At 41.5% G+C, this 24,002-nt stretch overlaps 2 protein-coding genes across 4 annotated transcripts in view; both read right to left on the bottom strand.

The window, feature by feature from the left end:
• Positions 1-1,506: 1,506 nt before the first annotated feature.
• On the bottom strand, positions 1,507-11,566 carry LOC310798860 (uncharacterized protein). The gene is made up of 9 exons (XM_083661424.1): positions 11,433-11,566; positions 10,155-10,220; positions 9,601-9,762; positions 9,284-9,433; positions 8,013-8,258; positions 7,821-7,871; positions 7,342-7,517; positions 3,366-3,433; positions 1,507-1,865 (listed from the first exon to the last, which is right to left on the bottom strand). The coding sequence occupies exons 2-9, from the start codon at positions 10,180-10,182 to the stop codon at positions 1,775-1,777; spliced, it is 972 nt and encodes a 323-aa protein (XP_083517550.1). The 5' UTR covers positions 10,183-10,220; positions 11,433-11,566; the 3' UTR covers positions 1,507-1,774.
• Positions 11,567-12,055: 489 nt separating this feature from the next.
• Positions 12,056-24,002, bottom strand: part of usp5 (ubiquitin specific peptidase 5 (isopeptidase T)) — a 32,210-nt gene continuing 20,263 nt past the window's right edge. For 2 of the 3 annotated variants that reach the window (XM_083661295.1, XM_083661294.1), the window contains exons 11-20: positions 20,446-20,571; positions 20,211-20,364; positions 19,204-19,375; positions 19,014-19,102; positions 18,469-18,654; positions 17,305-17,448; positions 16,152-16,294; positions 15,690-15,840; positions 15,454-15,538; positions 12,056-12,907 (exon numbers count right to left, since the gene is read on the bottom strand). In XM_083661295.1, the coding sequence (XP_083517421.1) occupies positions 12,814-12,907; positions 15,454-15,538; positions 15,690-15,840; positions 16,152-16,294; positions 17,305-17,448; positions 18,469-18,654; positions 19,014-19,102; positions 19,204-19,375; positions 20,211-20,364; positions 20,446-20,571 (1,344 nt within the window). In that variant the 3' untranslated portion in view covers positions 12,056-12,813. The remainder of the gene's footprint in view (positions 12,908-15,453; positions 15,539-15,689; positions 15,841-16,151; positions 16,295-17,304; positions 17,449-18,468; positions 18,655-19,013; positions 19,103-19,203; positions 19,376-20,210; positions 20,365-20,445; positions 20,572-24,002) is intronic. The other variant, XM_083661296.1, reaches the window with a different exon arrangement.

The following is a 24,002-nucleotide window of genomic DNA, read 5'->3' on the forward strand; positions in this document are numbered from 1 at the left end:
TAGTTCCTACATGAAACTGATCAGGGTCTGTGGATTATCTTGAGTAACCGGGTCATGATTTCTGGAAAGAGACATGGCTGTTGAGTTTTCAAATATCGTTTTTTTGGCGCTTTGAACACGACAAGCCGAGTGCCATCCAGTTCCATTGTATTCATGAAAGGCAGACATCTCTATGGCCGATATCTCCAAAGTACAATTATGCCCCATCTTGTTTTGTATATTTTCCTTGTGTATAAAAAAAAATGCGTTTGGGCAACTCACACCAAAATGATCTATGGATATACTGTAGGAGAAATATTTTAGATTTTGGGGTGAACTATCCCTTCTAGCAAGGTCTAAATACAATGTTTTTCTTTTTCTTTCACTCTTTAGTACAGCTGAATTTGGGCCAGTGATGGTCTTGTGTGATAGCATAGTGTTGACAGGTGTTTTACTGTGTATTTCAGTGAGTGTGGTGCAGTACCGCTGTCAGTGTCAACACCTGCCTGTGTCTGCACCAGTTCTGAGGAACTGAACCAGAGTCTCAGAGCCACACTTACTGTAAAACAGGGGTTCCCAAACCTTTTTTGGCTTGTGACCCTATTTTGACGTCACAAAAATCTAGGGACCCGAGACATTTCAAATGCCGGTACAACATCGATAAGATCATCAGTGACATCGTCAGTGATGTCACCTAATGCTTATTTCTCACCGCAGAATTCTGACTTTAATCTGAGAATTCTGACTTTTTTTCTCAAAATTACAACTAACTTCGAATTCTGCCATTATTCTCAGAATCCTGATTTAAAGTTATAATCTAAAAGATTTTCATCTAAAGAAAAGTCACTCGCAATGTTGATTGAGGCCATGTCCATTTGGATGAAGTATTTGCAGTATATAGTGACATTACACTGTTTGGATCTCACTTTTACCACTCACCATCATACAGTAGGTGCCACCCAAGAGAACAAAACTGAAATCTTAGAGATTATCACTTTAAACTCAAAACTAATAATAAATACATTAAATTGTGTGTGGTGTAAAAAAAAAAATTTTTTTTTTTCAGGCGACCTTATTTGAATTCCAGGCGACCACCACTGCTGTAAAAGCTTACTATGCAATTTAAGTAGAAAGAGAACTTATGATTTTTCCATGAACAGGAACAATACTCTTCAGAAATGGTTGATAGATCTTATCTTTTATTGAACGGGAAGGGGGGGGGGGGGGGGGGTCTGATCACATTTCAATACAATACATACATGCACATACAAAAATAGATAGAAAATAAAGTATAATGTCTATAAAATACAGTTGAAAACACACAAAATTGAAAGTACATGAAATTCAACCAAATGTAATTGAAGATGCAAAGCACTACATATTCATATTTACAATGCGGTGTATAATGTGCGAGTACATAATGATATAATAGGCTTAAAATGTTAATAGGCTCCATAAACTAAGTATGTTGTTGCCGTTTCATACTGTAGCGGCTGCCTTTTGGTGCATTTGCATTCAGTTGACTGGTTGCATTGAGTGCAAAAGCTAAAAGTGCCCACATCATTACATCTTTTTTTTTTTATATAATATATATAATTAAAATATATATAATATATTTCATCAAGAGCATTTGAAAGCCCATTTACATTCATGCCATATTCAATCTGGGGTCCTCTCTCTCTCTCCTCCCACTATCTCTACATCTATTCCCCTCTCTCTTTTGCCTTCCTCTAGCTCTCTCCGCCCCTCTCTTCTCCATCTCTCCTTCTTCAATCTGTCCTTTTATGTCACTCCATTAGGGCGGTGGCAGAGGGAGGCTTGGCAGAGGGAGGCTTGATGGCTTCTCTCTCTGCCGTCCTCGCGGCGCTGCTGCCACAGCTGCTGGGCTGTGATAAAGAGAGGGAAGAACACACGTTTTCACACTAATTATGATGCAATAATTAAGTACTTTGGGAAGAGGCACAGTGTCTAGGAAGGTCAAACAGTCGTTGACATAAAGTGAATAGGGGCTATTATAGAAAGTATCTATTCACCTTATGTTCCAACACAGGGGTCAGCCAGTTACTTCCTATTGTGTTTACACGTCCTGTGACAGTACAGTACTCAGTGGTGTATAAAGTACTCGAAAAGCATACTTAAGTAAAAGTAAAGATATCTTCCCAGAAAAAGACTTTGGTAAAAGTCAAAGTCACTCATTAGAATATTACTTGAGTAAAAGTCTTAAAGTACTTGATATTTTCTGTACTTAAGTATCAAAAGTAATTTTCTTGATATTAAATGTACTTAAGTATTGAAAGTAAAAAGTACAAGTAAATGCTGCAAAAAACATTCAAGCAAAAGACATGCCTGGGCTTGAGTGGAAGTCTATTTCTTCTTCTTGACTTTTATAGCCGCTGGCAAACAACGTTACGTTGCATTACAGCCACCAAATGGAATGGCGTGTGGATCGTGATTAACGTAACTTGCAAAGTAGGAGCACTGATTTGCCAAACCTGATTGCTTGCAGGCTACCCAATTTCTTCTGATTTTACTTTGTAACTAAGATGCTTGAGGGAAATGTAGTGGAGTAAAAGTATCCATTTTATTTGGGAAATGTAGTGGAGTAAAAGTGAAAGTTGACAGAAATATAAATACTCAAGTAAAGTAGAGATACTCGGAAAAAGTACAGTACTTAAGTATTTATACTTAGTTACATTACACCACTGACGCGTGATTTCTAACCCCACATAGGATAAGCAATAACCACGCCCTGTGGCGCTGGGATTGGCCAGGAGCATTGAAGCTTGGGACTAAAGCACCTGGGGGTTTTCATCTTTTAAAATAAAGATGTTTAAAAAACTATTGCTTGTTACATTTTCAGTGCTGTACCTTTTCTCTGGGTAAGAATTGAGCTTGAAATTAACGATATGATACATTATATTATATGAGCTATGAACGTGAACACAACACCGTTTATATTATTGCATGTTTTTGTAGATTGTGTACATTGTGTAGATTACAATTATTATGCTTATTATTATTATTACTATGCTAAGGAAGGTAGGTGACCATAATTAATTTCAATGTCCGCTCTCGAAATCGCTGTCCGTTCTCAAGAGCTATTCAGTTTGTTTATGAAATCTCTGGGCTGCGTGCCCTCCAGTGTTGCTCCTGGCCAATCCCGGCGCCACAAGGCGTGGTTATTGCTTATCCTATGTGGGGTTAGAAATCACGCACCACTGACAGTACTAGTGACCAGGTAAAACGGGTGTTTTGAACAGGAAGTCATAACACAACTGGGTCAAGTGGGTGGGGCTACATAAGGTGAATAAAGTGAACAGAGAGGATTAGAAAGTGGATGGAGGAGGGGTTTCTTTATGAGAGAGAAGCAGGTTAAGAACATTTACCCGTTACACTGACAGTAGGCCTTAGCCGTCAGTGGCTGCCTGAGGTTCTTCAGCTTCCGGGCCTTTCGCTACGGAAGAAGAATCACATTTTCATTGATTGATTCATTCACTCCATCGGCCCATCTCCACTCGTTTAAACCTCCTGATTGCATTTTGCAAAGCCGCATGTGAGGATTTCTCAGAGTTTTCTGGGGTCTCTTTCCCAGTGGTGGAATAACTCATCACATTTACTCATGTCACTGTAATTGAGTAGCTTTTTTTTGTATAGCCTACTTTTTGGAGTATTCCACGGTCAGTAATTTTACTTTAAAATTAACAGCGGCCGAGCTACGAATGCGATCTGCAGGGCCAGCTTGGCGAGCTGCAGGAGCAGCTCAGCGAGATGCAAGTGGCCGAGCCTAGAAATCGAGCGCGCGAGATTCCTTCTTATATGAAAGGGAGCAAGTGGGCTTTGTTTCAATTTTTGTCCCACTGATGTCACAATGTCTATGACATCATCAGTGACATCATTATTGACCAAAATTATATTGATGTCATAGGCACTGCTGATTCCATAGAGAACCGCAGGAATGAGTCCAGAAGTATACTTCCGGGTTCGTCAGTGGAAAAGTCTATGGGGTTTTAGAATGGGCATTTCACTTAAATGCATAAAATAAGGTCTGTGGTTAACATCATCGTTATAAGTTTTATGACTTTTGGAACATAATGTTTTTTAAACGCAATTTTTAGAAAACGCTTCAAAAGACATAAAAGTTATTAAGGTTCGTGAAGATGATCCTGCTGAACCCAAATTTGCATTCCCATAAACTTTAGTTAACCCTTATTTTATGCATTTAAATGAAATTCCCATTCTAAAACCCCATAGTCTTTTCCCCCTGACGAACCAAAAAGCAGACAAAAATACGCCATCCCTGCGGTACTCTATATGGCATTGTGACATCATCAGTGATGTCATAGGTATTGTGACATCATCAGTGACAGTGATGTCACCAGTCATGCGAAGTTGAGCAATTGTGCACTGTGCAGGCAAGGTCATGCAGCAGCCGGGCCACCGGCAAAATGTCTAGTGAATGTTAAAACATCTAATGTTACCAGCCACTCAATAGATTAGCATTGTTTTTGTTTTTTGGGCTGGTGGTGAGTGAAGCAAATCTATCAGCCACTTGCATATTTATATTTTACCAGCTTTGGGTGGTGGCTGCAGGTACTAATTTTGTGCCCTGCTTTCATATCATTCATAGCTCAAATGTTAGCTTAGCTAGCCAGGTAAACAAACAACAACAAAACTTGATAGCATTGCTCACTGAAGTTATTCAAGTATCTCCTCCAAGGCAGGCGACTAACCAGCATTCAGTTATCTGCTTAATCAGCATCTGCTGATTGCTTGCTTGCTTCCTTTTTCATCATCCTCTTTTTTCTATTTTTTCACTTCCAGATAACTTCTTCTTTATAACTTCTCTTACTTTCACTGTGAATCATGCATTTGCCGGGAATGGTTCACACTTCCCAGTGACACACTGAGAATCATTCCCATCAGACTTGGCCTACTTGATTGATTCACGTACATTCTCTAGGTTTCAATTTAAATTCAAGAGAAGTACGTGAGCAAATCGTCCATGGAATGACATGGCCGGGGTCCCTTTAGGGAGGGTTCAATGTCATTGCAAATCGTCCATTGGTTGTTTTAATGGGGACGGGGTTGCGGTCACTGCTGTGGAGTAAAGTTCATTAGCCCTCGGGGAGGGGGGGGGGGTGGCCTAATGGCCTGGGGGCCCCAAGCAGTTGCCTGCCTTGCCTGTTCACAAGCTATGCCTCTGCTCACTATAGCTATTAAATTATCTTGAATCTTGAATTTCAAATTTTTCCAATTAACACATTGACTGCCAGCCGTTTTTTTTTGCTGTAGGTAGCTTCTGCCAAGCCGTTTTTTGAGGATTCTGGCTCATTTTACAAGAGCCGAGGATTCGTTTCAGCTTGGACTTTGTGAACATACAATATCTCAAAAGTACTAATAGAATGTGTACTTTCTCTGTCTAAAAGAGTTAGTTTGTAGAGTTAGTAGTTATGTAAGCATTAGCAGTTGAATACAGCATGGTTTTAGCGTCAGAAAAAATATTCAGAGATAAACGGCTTTTTGTGAAATTGGATAGAACAGTCACTTTAACCATTCATTTTTGGCTCTCTCTCTCTCTCTCTCCCTCCCCCTCTCGCTCTCTCTCTCTCTCTCCCTCCCTCTCGCTCTCTCTCTCTCTCTCTCCCTCCCTCTCGCTCTCCCTCCCTCTCTCTCTCTCTCTCTCCCTCTCGGGAGGGAGACGCACTAGGTTTAATCCTAGTGAGAGGGGGAGAGGGAGAGAGAGAGAGAGAGAGAGAGAGGGAGGGAGGGAGAGAGAGAGAGCGAGAGAGAGAGAGAGAGAGGGAGAGAGCGAGAGGGAGAGTTGCTTCAACTCCTCCCTCCGTGGGCGTTCTTCTTGGCTGCAGCGCCGTGTAACAAGCACTTTCCTACCTGTGCAAATTCACTTTCTCATACTCTCGACCTCTCAAATAAATTTCTGAATAGAAATTAAATTACTCTAAATTAGAGCGAAAAAGAAACGAAAAAGAAACAAAAAAGAATGGGTTGAAAATCCCATTCTAAAAGCCTTTTATGGCTGTTTCCAATTTGGTGCTATTTTGCAAGGCAAAATGGCCTGCTGCTTGTCACCAGCCTCACTGCCCCGCTGCCGCTGTGCCTGGCTGTGCCTGTCTGCGTGGCCGCTCCCCGAGGAAGCCCGGCTGGACTCGCCCGCCTCCCGGAGCCCTGGCCGAGAGCTCCGATGAAGCCCCTGCGACTCTGGTCATATTTACGCTGCGTGCCTCAAAGTGTGCTCCATCCGCAATCCACGATGCAAGTTTGCAATCCCGCACCGCCAGCAATCAACGCGAAAACGAAAGCGCCTCCGCCAATCCATTTCCATTCGGAAATGGATCACACTGCTTTTTGCTTGCCTTCCTACTTCCTTGTCGCCACTTAGTGGGTCGGTGGAATGGGTTGTACACGTTGTACACGTCCAATACTTATATAAGATATGTAAAAGGGTTAGATGCACAACCCCCCGTTAAAAAAAAAAAATCGATGCCAAGGACGTGTTTACACGTTGTTGGCAGTCAACAGCTGGATTCTGAAAACGTGTTTACACGTTGTTGGCAGTGAATGTGTTAAAGGAAACAAATTGCGTTGGAAAGATCACATCTAAAAATGTTCTCTTTAGTCAAACGCAGCTCAGTAAATTTAACTCAAAGTACATTATAAAAGGACAGTTCACCCCAAAATCAAAACCACCTCTTACCTGTAGTGCTATTTAACCATCTAGATCATTTTGGTGTGAGTTGCCGAGTTTTGGAGATATCGTATCGGCCATGGAGATGTTTACGTTCTCTTGAATACAAATGGAACTGGGTGGCTGCTACACCTGCCAACTGTCTCACTGTGTAGAAGGAAGCATGCTAATGTTACAGCTAAGCTTAGCTAAAATAACAGCTAAGCTAACAGACGCACGCTTCCTTCTGCGCCGTGAGATGGTTGGCGGGTGTAGATTGGTTGAAAGAAAATAGTTCCTACATGAAACTGCTCACTACAAGGTCTATGGATTATCTTGAGTAACTGGGTCATGATTTCTGGGAGTTTTCCCAAATGTTTTTGTCCCCGTCACTTTGAGCACCACAAGCCGAGTGCCATCCAGTTCCATTGTATTCGAGAGAAGACAGACATCTCTACCGCCAATATCTCCAAAACTCGGCAAGTCACACAAAAACAACCTAGATTAATAAATGGCACTACAGGTAAGAGGAAACGCATATCTTTGATTTTGGGATGAATTGAAGACCTACTTTTTACTTTTAAGTAGGATTTCACACCAGTACTGTTACCTCTAGTTAAAGTAACAGTACTTCTAGTAGGACCATTTGAGTACTCGTTCCACCACTGCTCTGTCCTTACCCGCCTTCTCTTGATCTTCTGGTGCACAAGAATTATGGAGATGACCAGCAGAACCAGGACCAGGCAGCCCGCTCCCACTGCAACCCACATCCACAGGCTGAGCCCCAGCAACAGCGTCGGCTTATCAGGCTTGGCGCCCTTTGCAGGTGGTCCTGCTGGTGGTCCTGCTGGTCCACCTATGAAAATGGACCGTGAGCGAGAGAGAGCACAAAACTAGAAACTAGAAGTCAAAGTCAAATCCAGCAAAGAATGAATCCAGTTTAGATCTAGGCAACATACACGCTAGCCTGGGTAAACCCATCCCCCACGTGACCTGCTCTCAGACCTGTTCTCAGTGACTGGGAACTGAGAGAGCAGGTCACGTGGGGGCTGGGTTTACCTAGGCTACATACACGCAGCTCTCATTGATCTGAGGAATGAAACCGTGATTTTGGAAAATGTGATTTTGGAACGCAATAGTGAATCCCAGTTATACGTACATTTAGGGCAGGCTGGTGTACGGAAGTCCTGTGTAGTCATAGTTTCAGACCCTGAAAGGGAAAACACGCCAGATAATCCTTGAAAATAAATCGTCCCATGTTGTATAGCTGCTTTAGCCAATGGCCATATGGGGGGAGGGGGTTTTGTGGTGTGGTTTTAAGCAAGGACTTTCGTAGAAGCCAGTGTCCTACCATTAACTTTGATGTATAGGGTCTTGCTGTCGTACATCTCCCCGTTCTGAGAGATGATTTTACATGTCCAGGTCCCTGCGTCTGAGTTGGCTACAGGGTTGAGATGGACTGGTGGTGGACCTCCTGGACTTCCATCTGGCCTCACCCACTCCACTGTAGTAACGTCAGTGTCAGGTAACCCTGTTACCTGACACTGGAGCGTAGCCTCCTTGCCCAGCTGGAGATCAGGGGAGGGGCTGACCGACACTGATGCAGAGAGGGGAGAGAGAGAAGGTAAGAGATGGGCTGGTTCAACTACCAACGGAGAGTTCCTTCTGGACTGACATGTCCTTAATTAGAAACTAGAACGACAGCACCGTGGATTTATGCCTCCACCATTAGTTCATTCTTGGGAATTGCGTTCGTGAGGTCACAGTGACCCTGAACTTTGACCACCAAAATGTAATCAGTTCATCTTTGAGGCCAAGTCGATGTTTGAGGCAAATTTGATGAAATTCCGTCAAGGCATTCCTGAGATATTGCGTTAACAAGCTTGAAAATGGCGTTCGAGAGGACAGTGACCTTGGCCTTTGACCACCAAAATCTAATCCGTTCATCCTTGAGTCTAAGTCGATGTTTGAGGCAAATTTGATGAAATTCCGTCAAGGCGTTCCTCAGATATCGCGTTAACAAACATCGGCCGTACGGACGGACAACCCGGATCCATAATGCCTCCGGCCTGGCTATCGCTGGCGGAGGCATAAAAAGTGATTAGATAAAATGATTAGGATGCAAAATGGTGCTTTTTAAAGGAGAGTGGGTAACTTCAGTCCTTGGTTGACAAAATGGCAACACTTTTACATCCTCTACATTATAGAGATATTGAATGATGAACATAACTTCACATATAGATATTGAATGATGAACATAACTTCACATAGAGATATTGAATGATGAACATAACTTCACATAGAGATATTGAATGATGAACATAACTTCAGGTGATTATTTTTGTACCTGAAAGCCACACTAGAAATGAGCATGTGATTTCTAGACAGAAGAATTAGTATTGTAATGTAATGTTTAATGCGTAATGTTTGTTTTGATTAGGTGTCAGATAGGTTTGTCACATAGGATAATGATTAGGTGTCAGATAGGTTTGTCATATAGGAGAATGCAATGAGTGCCAGGAAGCAGACAAGTCTTTATATCTTCATGGGCCTGGCGTAATGGTGTATACCTTTCTGTGATTAACTGTGGTTATTCTGCTGGGAAGTGGGAACATATGGTACCTGTGGTTGTGTACACAAAAAGTGTGTGGTGAGGCTGAGGATTCCCATCCCCATAGCAGGTGAACGTTCCAGCATCCTTTTCCTTCACTTGAGAGATCTGCAGATCCCTATCCCTTACCAATCTTGACCTGAGCGATGTGTCAGTTTTGCCTAAAGTAGACAATATATGTTAGGGTAATGTGTACAGCGATCTGGGAACCCAGACTCTATTTATAGAGACATTTTTCAAATAAAAATAGACTCTTAAGTTCCCAGATTGTATGTACAGCAGTTATTGTTTACAATGTCCTCCGTCTCTCTTCTCTTGTATAGCCTACCTCTGCGTGACTGGCCGTTCGATGTATCACCATCAATAATCACATCTCCTCCACGTTTCCATTCCACCTTCCTCCTAATTTTGCCAGCCCCACAATTGATCTCGACACGCTCCCCTGATTTCTTGCGGATCATGGTACTTGAAGCTGAAAGTGCACCCAGCACTGAGAGGGGAGCACACACACACACACACACACACACACACACACACACGCTTCAGTTATCACAATAAATCACGTGAGAATACAATGAGCTTCAATGAGCTTTGTGTATTTAAACACTGACAAATTGATGGTTTTGGATTAATTCGTTTTTGACGACTTTTGATGTGAGGTGAAAGGGCAAATTGTCAGGTATAATTTCAGGGTATCTTTAGACATTGGGGAAGGTTACCATAAAAGTTAAATTTTCATATAGCATTTTTTTTTTCATGAAATGACTTCTTAAAGTGTCAGACACATGATCAGGATCTGCATATCTTATTGTCAACTCATTGTATACTTCCAAAACATATTTTACATGATTTACAAGGGTAAATAATATAATATTCACTCACCAAAGCCAAACCACACAATGCTCCTCATATCTGATATTTGGATCCGAGAGAATGATGGGAGTGTGACTGTAATGACAAAATCCTGTTCTTTTATCGCAGCAGATTGTGGAATTATGGAGAACAATGTCAGTCAGTGGTTTACTCCAGGATAGAGATAGAGATGGAGCACACCAAGATTCTGTTTGAGATGAACAGCTACTGTCTGCATCACCATGTGATCCCTAACCACCAAGCGACTTCACAAGGCTACTTCCTTCCTCTCATATCAAACAGAAATCAAACTTAGTTCCAGAAATGTACAGAACAGAACTGAAACAATGTCACTGTGCTTGAGAAATTCAAAAAATATATATAAAAAAAAAAACTCTGCTGTATTTAATTATAATAATCAATAATGCATGTTAAAATGCTTGGTAGGACTATCCCTATAAATAAATAAAAAATGCTTCTGAGATGTACATCAGATAAGAAAAGCGCATTAAAGCAATCGTTTTGGCATGCGTTTCTTCCAGCATAAGGCAACTGGGGGAGAAAATTAATTTAAAAAAGTTTACACCATTTATCACTCACTCACTGCTTTGTGGTAAACTACGCCATGCAGCTTTACGGCCCCGAGTTCTAGAGTTTCTAATGCTTTAATAGAATCAAATTCATAAACATATAATACCTTAGACTAATTGAACAAATTGTCGTTTTAAAACCACATTCAAATTTTAATTCAAATTTCCACAATAGGAGGCTGCTCATATTAAAATTCAGTCAATTAGACAACTGCATCCAAATTCAATTCAAAACAAGCCAATTGTATTTTCTTACATATTATCATGATTCACCACAGTAGTGACCGTGAGCAATAAAGTTACATAGAGATCATTAGGCATTTCTCAGTTATAATTAGGTTGATTTGGACATATACACAAGTCTTAAGCACCTAAAGTGGCAATAAGGCACATTTTCCCTTTTTACAGTTGAGGGAACTTACACTTCAACATTTACTTTAAACGCTAATAGGGTTTCAAATACAATACACAACAATTAAGCGTTGGATTGGAAGATCGAAGACATCAACTTAATTGACTTAAATTTATAAATAAGAGGCTATGGTTACAAACTTAAATGTCACTTTTTTTTGTCCGAAACGGATGCACCAATTATTATGTCAAGTCTGACATTTGAAAATATTGTAGATATTCGATATAAGAAAACTGTTTTCCGAATGGGAATACAAAATCCACGTTTTACATCAAATTTGTTTTCATGTCTAGTTTCAAAACTTACCTGGAATCGTAGGTAGTTCATGCAATTTAAAAACGGGCAAAAACTATTTTTCTTTGTCCTTTCACTGCTTCATTTCATCGAAGACGACGGCGCAAGGTTGCAAAGGGTGTCGAGTGCGGAAGAGAACTGCAGTTTGGAAAGTTGGAGGCAATTGCAAACCCCAGCTCTTTGTGGGTTTACTCGTGATGATGCGCTTTCTTGCAAACTAGGCCTGGGATTTCTTACATGGGCACGGCCTAGATTTGACATGAAACTCCGCAAGTCTACGCTCACTTCAAAACACTTCCTAAAACTAGGCTGCATCACTAAAACGTGTAAAATAATCCAATAATGTGATCTCCTCCATCACTCGGGTTTTTAATGTATGTTGAGAAGAGAGCATTCCCGCACAATCCGTTTACTTTAATGCAAGTAAAAAGACTATTTCCTCTTGCCCATGGATTTCCTTCTACCCACCTGTGAACAAGAAACTGAAGAGCCTTAAAGTTCAGTCATAATCTATGATGTCAAAATGAAACATGACACATTTTATAAATAGACCTATAGCTACTGGAAATGTAGGCTATATTATGACAAAACCAAAATCCCTGCAAACTCAAATCACGCCAAAGACAGAATGGCAGAAAGAAAAGTCTTTATTTGTCAGAGCAAAAGTAACAAAGGATTTTTTATTCGTTTTTTGCAAAAAACAAAAACAAAATAGAACAAGAAAACCAACCAGATATCACCCTCACCGCAGTTTAAAGAACAACTAGTTTGGTTTGGTGTTTTGACTTATTTATTTTAATTTTTTTAAACACACATTTGAGCTGTAGTTTTTTAATTTGAACATTTTCTCTTATGGTGGATGTTGAACTGTTATTTACTTCCTCAATGAAACGGTTAGAGGAGGAGGAGGAGGAGGAGGAACGTGGTGCCTGGCTGAAGTGATGACATCAGAGCTGCCACTGTCCAATCAGAGAGGGAGGGGGGGTTGGGAGCAACATGTTTTGATGGGGAGGGGCAGTGTTAACAGACGCCGATGGACACTGACAGAATGTGGATTGATAGTATAGTGGCGAGAACACACGGGAGTGAACGGGCTAAGAACAGCCCAGCAACAAAAGCCCCACTAACGTTTGGTGTGTATTCAAGCGATCAAAAGGAAAACATCTCCCTCCCCAACACCCGAACTGTACATCTGCACCAATTCATGTAAGTGTATACATAAGCCATCTGAGAAGTGTATTTACAACCTAATTTTTGTCAGATCTGAAGCGTGCCAGGCCATTCTTAGTAGCTCGGTGGGGTGCGACTATGCATGTTGTGTTGTTGTGTGTGTGTGTGCGTTTGTGTTAGCGTCCACACTCTCCTCACTCAAAAGTCTGACTTCTCCTTCATCTCATTCAGCCACTCTCCGGTAGAAGTAGAGGTAGCCCAGGTCTTTGGGCGGCTTCTCTGACGCGCACACTTTCTGATCGTTGAAGATGACCCACCTGAGGAGATGACAGAGCGAGAACACAGTTCACCAAGAGCCACTTGAGTGTGGACCGCTGATACTCAACAGTCTCATTCCTGCATGATTAAAACATCACTTGATAAAAGTGACACCTATGGTTACCAAGAGATTGACAGCATTAACATTAAAACTAATTATAGCACTTTATGCGGGATAGTCTAGTTACTAATTTCAGTCCTGTGTTGAAAGGAGGCTTTCTATATTTGTCAAGATATGAGATGAAACCAATCTCCTCACAGGGATAATTAAAGTTTCGTCTTATCTCGATTAAGTTTGGGTAATGAGTTTTTTCTTTTCCCAGATGGATATTTTGAACTTTTCAAATCTATTAAAGGTTAGTACTTTGTACTGTGTTCATGGGACTGTTTTAGGCTCAAACTAGAAGTGGAGTATGGTGCCCCCTGCTGAGCGACTGCCACCCCTACTACTACAATCTGAATTTGAATTTTTAATTAAAAAAAATCACAGTCATATACTGCATAAGTGAAATACTGTAGTAAATAGCTGACAGCATAGAAACACACATAACACACATCATCATCATAAAAGGGAGCAAGTGGGCTCTGTGATTTTTGTCCTGGAAGTGAACCAAATGAGTCCTCTATAAGTTTGAGCTCTTTCTGCAACTGCTGCGCCTGTTGCTTATTGCACTTTTTAATACTCTTTTTTTTTTTTTAGTTTTGTTGTGATGCTTTTAAATCTTTTATTTTCCTGTCAACCATTTTATGTGCTTAATGAATGCACTTTTTATACTCGTTTTTTTTTGTGATGCTTTTAAATGTCCATTTTACTCTCTTCTTTTCTTTTCCTGTCAACCATTTTATGTGAAGCACTTTGAATTGCCTCTGTGTATGAAATGTGCTATACAAATAAACTTGACTTGACTTGATGTCACTCAACTGGAAGTGATGTCATCAGCGATGTCACTTGAACAATTGTGCATCGTGACATCACTGATGATGTCACATAAGAGCAGTTGTGACGTCATCAGTGATGCGAAGTTGTGACATCATCAGCGATGTCATAAGAGGGCAGGCGAGGGAGCAAAGTGAGCCCCGCACAGCGGCCGAGCTGCGTATGCGAGCTGCAGGGCCACCTCGGCGAGCAGGGCGGGGCCGCATGGCATAGCGTGAGAGATGCCTAATATAATAGAAACACAAATGTATGGATCTGCATTTTACTTGACTACTTGTTAGGATGTGACAGTTTCAAAGAGATGTTTTCACAGTAGAGTTCTACCCTTCAAAAAGAACAGGTTAGGCCTTTGAAACAGTAAAGGGCTGTGACACACCAGGCAGGGAGACAGACTTCCAAGGACTAGCAGAAACAAAGGCCGACTGTTTGGGAGCGTGAGACCTCGGACTGTGGATATACAAACCAAGATACATGAATCAAAGCAGTAGTGTGTTTGCCTATCATTTTCACATCACTCTTTCTCACCCCTTAAACAGTTTGGTCATATAGCTACAGCTACTTCTAAATCGAGAATGTGTCTGATAAAAAGTTGCAAATGGCACTGGCGTTGTTGTCGGCCTTTTCCTGCTCTTTTGCTTGTGGAAGAAGAAGAAAGGAAGAGGCGGAGGTGGAAAAATAAGAAGAAAGCGCACTAAGTGGGCGATACCATACTGTGACAGGCTCAAGGGACTTTTCCCGAAGGCCATGTTGTGAAAATATTTCTATATTGGAATTATCAAAATGAGATGAAGTTGAAAAATGAGAAGAATGATTTGTGCGTGCCCTCTCTTCTCACGCACTGCTTCGGTTAACGAGCTGACCAGCCAATCAGTGCTGCTTCAACAACAAAGTATCTGGGACACTTAATAACTGATCGTCTGATGGGCGATGATGACGACATGTATAGACAGCGCCGGGTGCTGTATGCACAGGCTAACATGCTGGCTAGGAGATTTTACTGGTGCTCTGACTATGTTAATTCACTCTTTTTAGATCTTTTTGTACACCGTTGTATACTGCCCCCTTGTGGGTGAAGTTTAGGAAAGAGAGCCATCACAAACTACGGGTTGCGTATAATGACTGTTTTAGGATTCTCATGAACAAGCCCAGGTGGAGTAGTGCCAGCGAACTATTCTGTACGGCCAGAATTCACACCTTTGAGGCTCTCCTGAGGAAATGTATGTATAAATTTATATGCCGTCTAAACGGGTCTATGAACTCTGTAATCCAGGTGCTGACTAACCCCAAGTTTAGCACTGTCAGATATGGTTCCCAGCTTTGGACATATTGGTATCAGTGCCTTGTGCAATGAGTTTTCTGTTTTTTGTCTTTTATGTCCCCGTGTGTTTTTTTAAATGTTGTATGTACTTTTTATGGACCCTGAGTCTGCTCAATAAACTTGATTGATTGAACATGTCGAAAAGGCCGAAAAAGCCGCCAACTAGAGCCGACGGGGGAAAGGACACACCACAAAATCCACAGCGATGGCCCGACATTGCCAACCGCCAAACTATCTGCTTGGTGTATCTGGAGCTTCAAATAAGCTGTAGAAGGCAGTGCAGTACTTACTGTTGGTTCTTCTTGATGTGACAGACGTAGTGGCCGCACATTGTGCTCGTCCCCATGTGGCTGATGAATGCAAACAGCTCATACTCTGGACAAAACAAAAGGAACCAGTTATTGAACTGTATACATTCAAATTAAGATTTTGCTTCCAAAACAGACATTTTTTGAGTTTCTCATCAGATCCCTGCAACTAATTCATTAAGGACATATTGTGAGCTCCCCTCCCTCTCCTGACTCACTGCCTGGTCCGTCTCTGACTCGAGGCCCAGGCGGGGGCTCCCTGCTCCCCTCGCTGTCTGCCGCTGAGCGGCCTCCTTCTGACACATCCATGGACTCCAGGTCATCCAGGTGGGAGAAGATCCAGTCGACTGCCCGCTCCAGGACATTACTCTGGGACACAGAACAGCAGACATATTGTCAGAGAACGTGGACAAGTAGAGGTTTTGGTGATGTGATCTTTTTCAGTAGTCCCTTTTGATATTAAATGTGCTAACACAACTTCACTTGAGTGCCATGCTGCTGCTAACTTTTGTTATGGGATTGAGGCAAATGAGGAACGTTATTAAACCAGAGTTTAAGCAGACAATTCGAGGACTGTGGTTGGATCACTGTCGGGAAAACAGTGGACGAATATGCCCGTTTAGTCTCAGTTTTACCGTTACATTAGTCAAAAGCAGTTGAATCAATCATCGGTTTCTAACCGTGGCTCTAAGTGCTTTGGTAGCCTGGTCTCGGCTGAAGCCCATGGAGACGATCGTTGCCAGGTGCTCCTCAGACAGGCTCTCGGTGGGTGTGGTCCCAGGGGCGGAGCTGCAGCCAGGCAACACCAGGGGAGCGGAGAAGTCTGCAGCAAATCACAAACGGGAGATTATGCAGACTGAGAACAGCACAGTGGAACTGATTGATTATATTATCTCACTGGTTAATTCCCAGCGCTCTGGTACGGTAAACCATCTGGTACGGCAATCTGGACAGTCACTCACGCAACAAACTCCAACGAATAATAAAAAAAAAGCTTCAAAAATCATAGGTACCCCACTCCCATCACTAGACACTCTCTACCATAAACGGACAATCACAAGAGCACAAAAAATAGTTTCTGACCCATCTCACCCAGCCAATCACCTGTTCCAACTGTTGCCCTCTGGACGGCGCTACAGATCAATTTCCACCAAAACAACCCCATTCAAAAACAGTTTTTTCCCCACTGCCATCAGGCTTCTGAACTCCACTCACCTCTGAAATCTCACTGTATACCTCTCCAGCAATGTATATGTTGAATGTTCTGTATTTATGTATTTATATTGCCATATGTCTGTCTATGTACTGTAATGTCTTATGCTGACACAATATTCATGTGCTACAACAATTGCTGTACCGAAAGCAAATTCTGCCGACTTTGTTGTGCAGTCCTTAAAGGAACACTCCGCGCATTTTCAACCAGCTTTGTATCATTAGAACATCAGTAGTATATCAGAAAACTGTAAATGGTTTTGAAGTCTGTCATTTAATTTGACGATTATTGAGTGTTAAAGTGTGGACCAGTGACATCACTGGTCCACACTAACTCAAATTAATAACTCATTAACTCAAATCAACTCTCAATAACTGTCAAACTATTCATCATTCATCTAGTTGGACAGTTATTGAGAGTTGATTTGAGTTAATGAGTTATTAATTTGAGTTAGTGTGGACCAGTGATGTCACTGGTCCACACTTTAACACTCAATAACTGTCAAATTAAATGACAGACTTCAAAACAGTTTGCAGATATACTACTGATGTTCTAATGATACAAAGCTGGTTGAAAATGGGCAGAGTGTTCCTTTAATAAATGAATCTGAATCTACCCACCTGCGTCATCCATATGGCCCATGACCCAGTTCATGGCAGCATCGATGCCAGTGTTCCCAGTGTAGTACACCGCTTTCCTGCAGGCCTCCAGTGGGAATCCCATTTCACATAACTGGGACACAGTGGAGTCGTCCAGGACCGGGGCTGAGTGTGACAAAGAGGAGGAGAGAGGGTTCAATTACTTGGAAGTACACTCCCTCTGTAAAGTTTATTTCACCAGGATGTCACTTTTTTACATTTTTTATTAATTATAACAACATAATCGCCCTGCTTTTTGTGTCCCTGAGCACATCCTTTGTTTCAACAAAAATAAAAAAATATATAATTGTTCTTCTGACGAGGTAGAATAATGAAAATAACATTAAAATACTTAACCGTAAAATTTCAATTAATAGCCTGGGCTTTTATTTCCCTTCAATCACTGAACTTACACCAGTCTATATTTGGGACAGGCTTCTATATGGTTCAGGCCTATAATTCCTTACACACAAAACTCGTGCTCAGCAAAAATGGGAAATACTACCAAATTGTTTATTTAAACCAGTATAAATATATTTTTTTTAAACTTGAATAACATTAATGATAGAAATCATTCATTTTATCTCACTCTGAGAGCGTACCTATAGGCCAACCTCATGCAGAGAGACAGAGAGAGAAGGCTCTGGCAGCTGACTTTGCAGATTATAGAGAAATTTGAATGACAGAAATGTGTTCAGAATTACTCCGTGGTTAGGTTCCATGATAGATCCATGCGTAATGCGTGCATAATTCTGAACAGCAAAGGATGAGGGGAGAGGACGAGAGAGAGAGCGCTCCGTATCAAAACACTGGTAGCCTACATTAGAAAGGATAAAAGCCTATTTCTTTTTCTAATTGAGAGCAGCTTTTATTTGTCAAAACGTGTAGCCACACCCGGCCAGTAATAGGGACATGGCCTTTAATTGGGACACTGCTTTTAGTTTTAATTGAAGTTTTACGGTAGTTATATACTCAAAAAAGAACAATTTCAACATGACAAAAGTAACCAAATCATGAGTAACACAAAGTCACGTGCAAAACAGAAGAGAAACGAAAAGGTGAAAAGGAACAAACGAGTAAAGGGTGGACAAAAAGACGGTATCGTGGAGGGAGGAGGAAAAGAGCAGAAACGACAGACAGACTGACACAGCAGTGGGGAGTAGAGCGAGTCGTCCTCCTCGTTGCCGTGGGAACCCAGGATACCTTTGACCTCCACGTCTGGGGTCATGAGAGGGGGCGGGGCCACCTCCGGCAGAAGCTCCTCCCCTGGCTGCTGGCCGGTGCCACGGAGCGCGCTCAGATCCAGAGTGTCGGGAACGTCAATGCTCACGTCTGCACACGACAAAATCACAACACCATTAAAACGTTTCTCCCACCGCCCCCCAATTATCCATCACCTACTACTGTCTGGGCTCCTGCAGATTTTCAATTTCAAATGTCCATACTTTCTCCAAGGAAACAACGATTGTGGCTTGCATTCCAATATAATTCATTCTGACAGTGGCTATTGCGGGTAAAAAGGCAATATCATGCAATACCTCAACATCCTCACAGGAGGATCATTTTGAACATCATTGAAATGCCTCATCAGCGACTAGACATGCCCACCTCTGGTAGGAGTTCAGAGGTTTGTGCACAGCAACATATTCGCCTGTTGAAGACAATATTTATCAATATAAACCGTTGCTCACCCAGTTTTTTGGGGACCCAGTCAAGGCCAAAGGTGAACTTCTTGATCTGGATAACCAGGTGGTCAGGGAAAGAGGCAAAGCGGGTTGTTCTGACAAATGGGGACAAAAACTGACATTAATAAAACACATCTTGTGATTTGTTCCAGAGAAAATTTTCACTAGTACGTGCACGGCTGTTCTTTCTCCCTACTTGGTAGCAGTGGTCTTGGACTGCACAGCTGAGCTCCAGAAGTCTGTAAGGACCTCTGGTTCGCTGAGAGCTGCCATGCAAGCTGTGAAGGGGATTTGGGCCCGCACTGTTGGGGCGGGGCCTGCTGACGGGTCCGCCTCCTCGCGCCGACGCTCCGCCTCCTGCAGCTCCTCTGTTAAAGCGGAAGGAGGAGGACACAATAAAGATCTTCCGGGATGCAAACTCATGGAGAGTGACATAACAGGGCAGACTCAGAAACTACACAGAATTCCTTCACTTAATTGCCCTATTTAAAAAAAAGGATAATGTCCAACACATACAAAATCCCTATTCAATTACCTTATTACAACAGCACTCTACGCATTCACCATCTCTGATCACAATTAACATAACGTTATTTAACGTTATGCGCAAGTAGGCATTGTGTATTTTTAGCAACTCGTTGACAAACGCTGATGTCATGATAGCTTGTTGAATACAAATGGGATTCACTTTGTGCCATTAAGGCTATATTGATAGGCTAGTCAATGCTCAACTATTGTCTTCCATGCATGAAGTGGAGCTGTCTCGTCAGTTTGGACAAGAATAGCGTTCTGTTGCGTCAGTGAGCATTAAACACTGATTTGCAACTCTCCAGTTTTGCACTAAAAACTATTGTACGGATTTATTTGTTTTACATTTCTTTCCTTTGTAGTACTCCAATATTTTTTGTAGGGACGGCAATAAGTTTAGACAACTTAAAGTTATGTTAAATACAGTATGTTTTTTTTCTGCTGTAAAACTTAAAAACGAACTATTTGTATCATAATTTCAATGTGTAATGCAGTTTTATTTTTGTTAAAATGAATTTTTCTAAAAATCGGTATCGAAAAAAGTATCGTTCAGGAACCGGTATCGATATCGATTTTTTCTTTTAACGATACCCAGCCCTACTAAAAAGAGGCCGACAAACACTATGTCAGCAACGCACAGCTTTCGTTAGCGCTAGCACCCCATCAGCCTCTCACCTGTATTGGTGGCCTGGTCCATGGGCACAGGCAGCTGGACGATATAATCCACCCGCTGAGTGTACTTTGCTTTCTGTGACTGTTGACACACGATCCTCTCCTCCACCAGGAACCTGAAGGCTTCAGACGGGTTGGCCCCAGAGCGACAGTTTCTCTGTGGATGAAAGGAGATGATGTAGGGGGGAAAAGTGCTGGGCACCAAAAAAAAAGAGGGGCAGATTGAGCTCAACTTTACCTCCACCATGTTTATGAAGTGCAATAAAAACTCCTGCGCGTCCTGCTGCCGATTGGTGGAGAACTCTGGGTGGCCCCGCCCAATGAGTGCTTTGAACATTCTTGCTGCTATGCCGATTTGGTCTCCCTGGAAACAAAGTGGAAGCAGGATTTGTCAGGAGTAAGAATTAATATTAGCTGGACCGTGTTCTTGTTCATGTCTGGGAGTTCTAGGGACATCTGTTAAAGCCCAGACTTGTAAATCCACTGTAAATGACTGTTTCTTCTTACCCTGGGTTACTGTAAATGACTGTTTCTTCTTACTCTGGGTTACTGTAAATGACTGTTTCTTCTTACCCTGGGTTACTGTAAATGACTGTTTCTTCTTACTCTGGGTTACTGTAAATGACTGTTTCTTCTTACCCTGGGTTACTGTAAATGACTGTTTCTTCTTACCCTGGGTTACTGTAAATGACTGTTTCTTCTTACTCTGGGTTACTGTAAATGACTGTTTCTTCTTACCCTGGGTTACTGTAAATGACTGTTTCTTCTTACCCTGGGTTACTGTAAATGACTGTTTCTTCTTACTCTGGGTTACTGTAAATGACTCTTTCTTCTTACCCTGGGTTACTGTAAATGACCGTTTCTTCTTACCCTGGGTTACTGTAAATGACTGTTTCTTCTTACCCTGGGTTACTGTAAATGACCGTTTCTGCTTACCCTGGGTTACTGTAAATGACTGTTTCTTCTTACCCTGGGTTACTGTAAATTACTGTTTCTTCTTACCCTGGGTTACTGTAAATGACTGTTTCTTCTTACCCTGGGTTACTGTAAATGACTGTTTCTTCTTACCCTGGGTTACTGTAAATTACTGTTTCTTCTTACCCTGGGTTACTGTAAATGACCGTTTCTGCTTACCCTGGGTTATTGTAAATGACTGTTTCTTCTTACCCTGGGTTACTGTAAATTACTGTTTCTTCTTACCCTGGGTTACTGTAAATGACTGTTTCTTCTTACCCTGGGTTACTGTAAATTACTGTTTCTTCTTACCCTGGGTTACTGTAAATTACTGTTTCTTCTTACCCTGGGTTACTGTAAATTACTGTTTCTTCTTACCCTGGGTTACTGTAAATGACTGTTTCTTCTTACCCTGGGTTACTGTAAATGACTGTTTCTTCTTACCCTGGGTTACTGTAAATGACTGTTTCTTCTTACTCTGGGTTACTGTAAATGACTGTTTCTTCTTACCCTGGGTTACTGTAAATGACTGTTTCTTCTTACTCTGGGTTACTGTAAATGACCGTTTCTTCTTACTCTGGGTTACTGTAAATGACCGTTTCTTCTTACCCTGGGTTACTGTAAATGACGGTTTCTTCTTACTCTGGGTTACTGTAAATGACTGTTTCTTCTTACTCTGGGTTACTGTAAATGACTGTTTCTTCTTACTCTGGGTTACTGTAAATGACTGTTTCTTCTTACCCTGGGTTACTGTAAATGACGGTTTCTTCTTACCCTGGGTTACTGTAAATGACGGTTTCTTCTTACCCTGGGTTACTGTAAATGACTGTTTCTTCTTACCCTGGGTTACTGTAAATGACTGTTTCTTCTTACCCTGGTTACTGTAAATGACTGTTTCTTCTTACCCTGGGTTACTGTAAATGACTGTTTCTTCTTACCCTGGGTTACTGTAAATGACTGTTTCTTCTTACCCTGGGTTACTGTAAATGACTGTTTCTTCTTACCCTGGGTTACTGTAAATGACTGTTTCTTCTTACCATGGGTTACTGTAAATGACTGTTTCTTCTTACCCTGGGTTACTGTAAATTACTGTTTCTTCTTACCCTGGGTTACTGTAAATTACTGTTTCTTCTTACCCTGGGTTACTGTAAATTACTGTTTCTTCTTACCCTGGGTTACTGTAAATGACTGTTTCTTCTTACCCTGGGTTACTGTAAATGACTGTTTCTTCTTACCCTGGGTTACTGTAAATGACTGTTTCTTCTTACTCTGGGTTACTGTAAATGACTGTTTCTTCTTACCCTGGGTTACTGTAAATGACTGTTTCTTCTTACTCTGGGTTACTGTAAATGACCGTTTCTTCTTACTCTGGGTTACTGTAAATGACCGTTTCTTCTTACCCTGGGTTACTGTAAATGACGGTTTCTTCTTACTCTGGGTTACTGTAAATGACTGTTTCTTCTTACTCTGGGTTACTGTAAATGACTGTTTCTTCTTACTCTGGGTTACTGTAAATGACTGTTTCTTCTTACCCTGGGTTACTGTAAATTACGGTTTCTTCTTACCCTGGGTTACTGTAAATGACGGTTTCTTCTTACCCTGGGTTACTGTAAATGACTGTTTCTTCTTACCCTGGGTTACTGTAAATGACTGTTTCTTCTTACCCTGGTTACTGTAAATGACTGTTTCTTCTTACCCTGGGTTACTGTAAATGACTGTTTCTTCTTACTCTGGGTTACTGTAAATGACTGTTTCTTCTTACCATGGGTTACTGTAAATGACTGTTTCTTCTTACCCTGGGTTACTGTAAATGACTGTTTCTTCTTACCCTGGGTTACTGTAAATGACTGTTTCTTCTTACTCTGGGTTACTGTAAATGACCATTTCCTCTTACTCTGGGTTACTGTAAATGACTGTTTCTTCTTACCCTGGGTTACTGTAAATGACTGTTTCTTCTTACCCTGGGTTACTGTAAATGACTGTTTCTTCTTATCCTGGGTTACTGTAAATGACTGTTTCTTCTTATCCTGGGTTACTGTAAATGACTGTTTCTTCTTACCCTGGGTTACTGTAAATGACTGTTTCTTCTTACCCTGGGTTACTGTAAATGACTGTTTCTTCTTATCCTGGGTTACTGTAAATGACTGTTTCTTCTTACCCTGGGTTACTGTAAATGACTGTTTCTTCTTATCCTGGGTTACTGTAAATGACTGTTTCTTCTTACCCTGGGTTACTGTAAATGACCATTTCCTCTTACTCTGGGTTACTGTAAATGACTGTTTCTTCTTACCCTGGGTTACTGTAAATGACCGTTTCTTCTTACCCTGGGTTACTGTAAATGACTGTTTCTTCTTACCCTGGGTTACTGTAAATGACTGTTTCTTCTTACCCTGGGTTACTTTAAATGACCGTTTCTTCTTACCCTGGGTTAGTGTAAATGACTGTTTCTTCTTACCCTGGGTTACTGTAAATGACTGTTTCTTCTTACCCTGGGTTACTTTAAATTACCGTTTCTTCTTACCCTGGGTTACTGTAAATTACTGTTTCTTCTTACCCTGGGTTATTGTAAATGACTGTTTCTTCTTACCCTGGGTTACTGTAAATGACGGTTTCTTCTTACTCTGGGTTACTGTAAATGACTGTTTCTTCTTACTCTGGGTTACTGTAAATGACTGTTTCTTCTTACCCTGGCTTACTGTAAATGACTGTTTCTTCTTACCCTGGGTTACTGTAAATGACTGTTTCTTCTTACCCTGGGTTACTGTAAATGACCGTTTCTTCTTACCCTGGGTTACTGTAAATGAGCGTTTCTTCTTACCCTGGGTTACTGTAAATGACGGT

The sequence above is a fragment of the Poromitra crassiceps genome, assembly GCF_964638095.1.
Source record: "Poromitra crassiceps genome assembly, chromosome: 26".
NCBI classification, from domain to species: Eukaryota; Metazoa; Chordata; class Actinopteri; order Beryciformes; family Melamphaidae; genus Poromitra; species Poromitra crassiceps.